Source organism: Dysidea avara, chromosome 11 (assembly GCF_963678975.1).
Source record: "Dysidea avara chromosome 11, odDysAvar1.4, whole genome shotgun sequence".
Taxonomy (NCBI): Eukaryota; Metazoa; Porifera; class Demospongiae; order Dictyoceratida; family Dysideidae; genus Dysidea; species Dysidea avara.
This window is the reverse complement of record NC_089282.1, coordinates 15809073-15815018: the sequence shown is the minus strand read 5'-3', so window position 1 is coordinate 15815018 and position 5946 is coordinate 15809073. Positions and strand designations below refer to the sequence as shown.

The window sequence follows — 5946 nt, the reverse complement described above, 5'->3', positions numbered from 1 at the left end:
ATGCTCAGGTATGACTCAACTAATCTTCGGCGCAACAGTTGCACTGAAGCAATAATTATCTGAAGTAATGCAATTACTGAATTAACATACAATGGCTAACCCATACACAAATCACTTAGCTACTACCATACTATGCTGGATGTGGCAAATCCATCATTGATTATAATTTTAGTTGAATTCCACATAGGTGAACTTTATACTTAACATATTATCATAATATCGAAAATACAAAGACGTTACAATTTGCAACTACTTATATACTACCACTTACAACCTAATTACTACCATCCATATACAAATCACTAGCTACTAACTAAAGTCAAAGTCAGCAAAATCATCCTCAACAGTTACAGAATACTGGCGGAATATTACTGTGGTGTAGTCTAGCAGGTATGTAGTGTAATGCAGGTGAAGTATGGAAGTAGTACTTTGCTGCTTTGTCGCATTGTTGCAGTGTTACGTTGTTGCTGTGTTGCATTGTTGCATTGTTGCAGTGTTGCATTGTTGCATTGTTGCATTGTTGCGTTGTTGCATTGTTGCAGTGTTGCATTGTTGCATTGTTGCATTGTTGCAGTGTTGCATTGTTTGCATTGTTGCAGTGTTGCATTGTTGCATTGTTGCAGCGTTGCATTGTTGCATTGTTGCGTTGTTGCATTGTTGCAGTGTTGCAGTGTTGCATTGTTGCAGTGTTGCGGTGTTGCTGTGTTGCAGTGTTGCATTGTTGCGGTGTTGCATTGTTGCGGTGTTGCAGTGTTGTGGTGTTGCAGTGTTGCGGTGTTGCAATGTTGCGGTGTTGCATTGTTGCGGTGTTGCATTGTTACGGTGATTGCATTGTTGCGGTGTTGCAATGTTGCGGTGTTGCATTGTTGCGGTGTTGCATTGTTACGGTGATTGCATTGTTGCGGTGTTGCAATGTTGCGGTGTTGCAGTGTTGTGGTGTTGCGTTGTTGCAGCGTTGTAGTGTTGCAGTTGTGCGTTGTTGCGTTGTTGCAATGTTGCAGTGTTGCGTTGTTATTGATGTGGTAATTCTAGTATTATAATGCTGGTACTAGTTCTCTTTGATGCTGTTCCAGTTCCATTCAGGTCTGGCTTTTATAACTTTCTCCTTGTATATAGCCATGTTATAAACATCAGTAAACTTGTTACAACTGATTTGTAACACTGGTAGCAGCCCTTTGATTTCAAGCACATGTACTAAATGTAATAATAATATGTGACCAGGCCCGCCTTCGAAAATAAGACATGTGGGCACAAACTATACCATCTCACTTAACTGTGGAACTCAGTATTGGAACAACATGTTGTCGTACTGTGACTTACATCACAAGGCAATTAAATGTGCAATAAAAGGTAAATTTATTAGTTCATAATTATTGTGACATTAAAAGTTATGAGTCAAACAATTTCATAAAAGTAGACAAATTTCATGTGACCATATGCCCTATTTTCAGAGGCCCGGTCACATATCTAGGTGTTTATGTACAGGAATTAACTAAAGCTGTGAGTTGAGGCAATTGGAGAGCAAGTTCACTGGACAGACAGTAAGTCAAAGCAATGATATGTTGAATATTTTTGGGTACTCTGCCCTTGAATGATTGTTACAAATTCAGAGTTGGGGTAGTTACGTACTTCATAAAAGGAACTAGTTACTAGTTACTCTTTTCCTATGTAACTTAGCTCCAGTTACAGTTACTTTTCAAACGGTAACTAATACTTCTGTTACTAGTTACTTTTATATGCTTGTTTAGCACCTTTTTAAACACCGTTTTGTGATTAGTGTGCTCAGATATGCCTTAGTACAATGGAAGAAAACTATGCATACATGCATGTGCACATTCTTTAAAGTTATAATTCTGTAGTCATTTTTACTACTTCAACTATTGTTCTCCTTGTTACTCAGGCAAAATTATGAAGAACAATACACAGAATGTGTCTACTTAACTTGGCCATAACATTTATGGTGCAAAAATTAAAGCATATTCTTATTTCATTGTCAGTAACTATATGGAGTTTAAATACCTTTAGACAAAGTTAATGTTGAAGTCGACAACTGTCACCAGTAATAGGGCATCAATAAGAACACTAGTGTATGCACAGTAACACGTGACAAGTCAGTTGTATTTTGAGCGACGATCAAGTGCAAGGCGTCAAGTCATGCCCCCAAAGCCAAAGGAGAAGAATGGTCTGAAGAAGAAGGGAAGCACGAACAAGAGCACCGCAGGAAGAAGGCGACTCCGCCAAATAATTCACCAACACAAGAGGATTCACCCGCCACCACTACGACCGGCAGAAAGAGACGACAAGCCAACAGTACGGGAGGCTCTAGGGCGAAGCAACCGAAGACATGCCCCTTGATGACTGCTGATATCCCAGATATTATCTCAGCAGTAGTACAAGCTCTCCCACCACGAACACAAACTGACCCAGTGAGATCTAGCCGACGGAAAAGAAGCAACCCAGCCGAGACAATCCAACCCACCCAGACTGAGCAGACGTCATGCTGCCGTAGAACTGGAACCCCCGCAAGCCCGGAACCCCAAGACAGCACCGACGAGGAGGATATAGAAAACGAAGACTTCGGTAAGCAACAGTATAAGCTGTACTTTGCATAATCAGTCACTGCATGTGCTACTTTCAAATAAAGAGCACTATGCCCTAGCTTTTGCAGCATGTAATCAAAAAAATTATTTATTTTTTAATAACCCCCCCCCCCCCCCACACACACAGGTGTTCTTATTAATGCTCACCCCCTTGTAAGGCTGCATCATGCTGAATCACTGCCATGTAGCTAATGTGCACATTTGTCTTGCCTGCAGCACCTGATGACCTCCTTAACAGCAGCCGGCTGTCACATATCCCAGAACTTGATGACGAGATTGCCAGCATCGATAGCAATGACACAGAAGATTTGTCCCAAACCGAGAAACTGATATTGATCAGCAATGGGCTACCTCCAATACCAGTAAAACTAGTGAAACGTGTGGAGGATGGTTTATTTGTTGAGATGGCTGAGCTCCTGCCAGGCTACTTGGACACGGCAGATCTTAACACAGACGACCAACATACCAGATCATGGAAGTGACCCCCAGTGTTATTGGATATTATGGATTGGGTGTAGTGTTTTGGGATGTACATTGCCATAGTTTCTCGCCACAAGCCCAAGGGTGTGGCAGATCTCCTGGGATATCAAAGAATCATAATTGGAGCATCCCTGGATTGTCGTGAAGGGAAATGGTTAACTTATGACCGTTGTTTCCGTTTAAAGGCATCTGCTTCTAATCTCAAGCAGTGGTCTACCATAGATATCACCATCTGGAACACAACCTTCCCAGAAAGGGCTATCCGGGGTCATCGACCACAAGGTCCTCCCCCTTACTACCAGCCGAACTCAAACCCTCATTAAAGATCAACACACCAAAACCAACCCTACAACCAAGACAGCCTATATGCCTGGATTGGAATGACAACCCTAACGGTTGCTCTCGGCCTTCCTGCTGCTATGCTCATGTATGCTACAGATGTGTCCATAACCCTAGAGTCACAGATAGGAATCATAAAGTCTCCCAGTGCACTTACAGGCAGCAGGATAGACAGAACAACAACTAGTCTTGACTTGTCTCAATAGGTTTCGGCAAGTGTTTTTTTTTTTCTTTTCTTTTAGTATCTTAACCTTGTACACCATTTGCATAGTGTAAATTCAAAAAGTCATTGGCAGTGATATGGGTATACTTGCATGTTTCACAAGGGCAGCTAGTATACGTGTTGCAGTCAGGGCATATTGTGTGGATATTTAGATATTAACTCAATAAGCGTACGAATGCACCCATAATCGCTTTATGACACAGGTGTTATCCAAATCTATTTCTCTTCAGCAGTGATGTCAGAGCAGCACATTGTTGGCATGCACACCAAGGACTTATGCTGCAGTTACGCTGATTGGATCTCTGCTTGGACTACCCACCTGAAGAGCCAGCCAGCTGATGTCAAAGTACCACCCGTAGCCACTGTAGTTACATCCCCACTTGATGTGAGTAGATGGAAGGAGGCACTTTCAGACCACCCAAATAAGCCACTAACCGACTTCTTTCTTTCTGGAGTCACACAGGGTTTCCGCATAGGCTTCAAGCAACAACTACACCCAATGAAGTCTGCAAAGCGGAATTTATGCTGTGCTCTCCAACACCCCAACACAGTGGAGAAGTACCTGGCTGAGGAGATCGCTTTAGGAAGGGTTGCCGGCCCATTTCAACAGTCACTAGTTCCACACACACATCTTAGCCGTTTTGGAGTCATCCCCAAAAACCACCAACCAAACAAATGGAGATTAATTGTTGACCTGTCTCACCCAGTTGATGGCAGCGTCAATGGAGGGATCCCAAAAGGATTATGCTCACTGAAGTACATCACCATAGACTCGGCAATTGACCAGATCAAACAGATAGGGTATGGCACACTGATGGCAAAGATTGATGTTAAAAGTGCATTTCGCCTACTTCCTGTGCACCCAGCCGATCGCCACCTATTGTCAAATAATCAGATCTTTATTGACACTTGTTTACCTTTTGGGCTACGATCTGCCCCCAAGCTGTTTAATGTCTTGGCTGACCTGTTGTCGTGGATTCTCAAACAAATGCAGGTGACACCAGCCATGTATTATTTGGATGATTTTCTCACCTTGGGCCCACCTGACTCTCCTTTGTGTGCCAACAACCTTCAAAAAATTAAGGACACTTGCTCCAGCTTAGGAATTCCGCTTGCGCTGGATAAGATAGAGGGGCCGTCCCAGCACTTGACATTCCTAGGTATTACCTTAGATACTGAACTGATGCAGGCTCGCCTACCTGAGGACAAGCTTAGTCGACTGCGTAACCAAGTCAAAGCCTGGCTATCCCGCAAAAAAGCTACTAAAAGAGAGATTTTGTCCTTGATAGGTCTTCTACAGCACGCCACTAAGGTGGTAATACCAGGGAGGACCTTTGTCTCTAGAATGTATAAAGCAGCAGCTCGCCTCAAAAGACTATCTCACAGTACAAGGCTCACAGCCGGCTTCCGATCGGACCTCAGATGGTGGCACCTGTTTGCATCCTGTTGGAATGGGATCAGCTTTCTTGACAACTCCTCCCCAGACCACTTCATTGCTACAGATGCGTCAGAGTCCTGGGGTTGTGGTGGGGTCTTTGGACCTCAATAGATACAATTGGCTTGGTCGAAGGAATGGGCATGGAGAGATATCATGGCAAAGGAACTGGTACCAATCGTCTTAAGCTGTGCCGTGTGGGGCCCACTACTGTCAGGCAGCAAGGTTCAATTCAAGCGTGATAACAGTGGGGTGGTAGACTCAATCAACAAGGGCTCTTCTAAGGAGCCATTGGTCATGCATCTTTTACGGTGTCTTTGGTTCTTCTCAGCCTACTTCGGTTTCACAATTGTAGCCTGCCATATTCCAGGGGTGCTGAACACGGCTGCAGTTCAGCTCTCCAGAAACAGATCGGCAGAATTCTTAAAGCTGAATGCACATGTGTCCATCATCCCGGAGGTTATCCCATGTCACTCTTGAAACTCATATCACCACAAAAGCTGGACTGAACATCCCACTCCTTTCAGCGCCACTTCAAACGCTCCATTAAGAAACTTGATGCACCCCTTAATTAATAGGAACTGATAAACACATACCACTATATTGTATAGGCTATATTAATACATTGCATATATGCACACTATTGCTTCTGTTCACTGTGCATTGATATGTACGCATATGTATATTTATATAATATAATATAACAAGCTTGTCTACTGCACCTGTCTATTAAGGGTATTATTTGTGACTGAATTTTGGAAAATCACTCTTATGGTCGTGCCTGAAACAATTAGAATTTTTGAAAGTAGCATGATGCTGTTACTAGCAGAAAGCACTTTTCAAATATTTCTAAAAATTTTCTTGTAATT

At 42.9% G+C, this 5946-nt stretch overlaps 1 protein-coding gene across 1 annotated transcript; it reads left to right on the top strand.

Moving 5' to 3' along the window:
* Window positions 1–3877: 3877 nt before the first annotated feature.
* Window positions 3878–5191, top strand: LOC136237717 (uncharacterized). The gene has a single exon (XM_066027931.1). The coding sequence runs from the start codon at window positions 3878–3880 to the stop codon at window positions 5189–5191; it is 1314 nt and encodes a 437-aa protein (XP_065884003.1).
* Window positions 5192–5946: the final 755 nt, after the last annotated feature.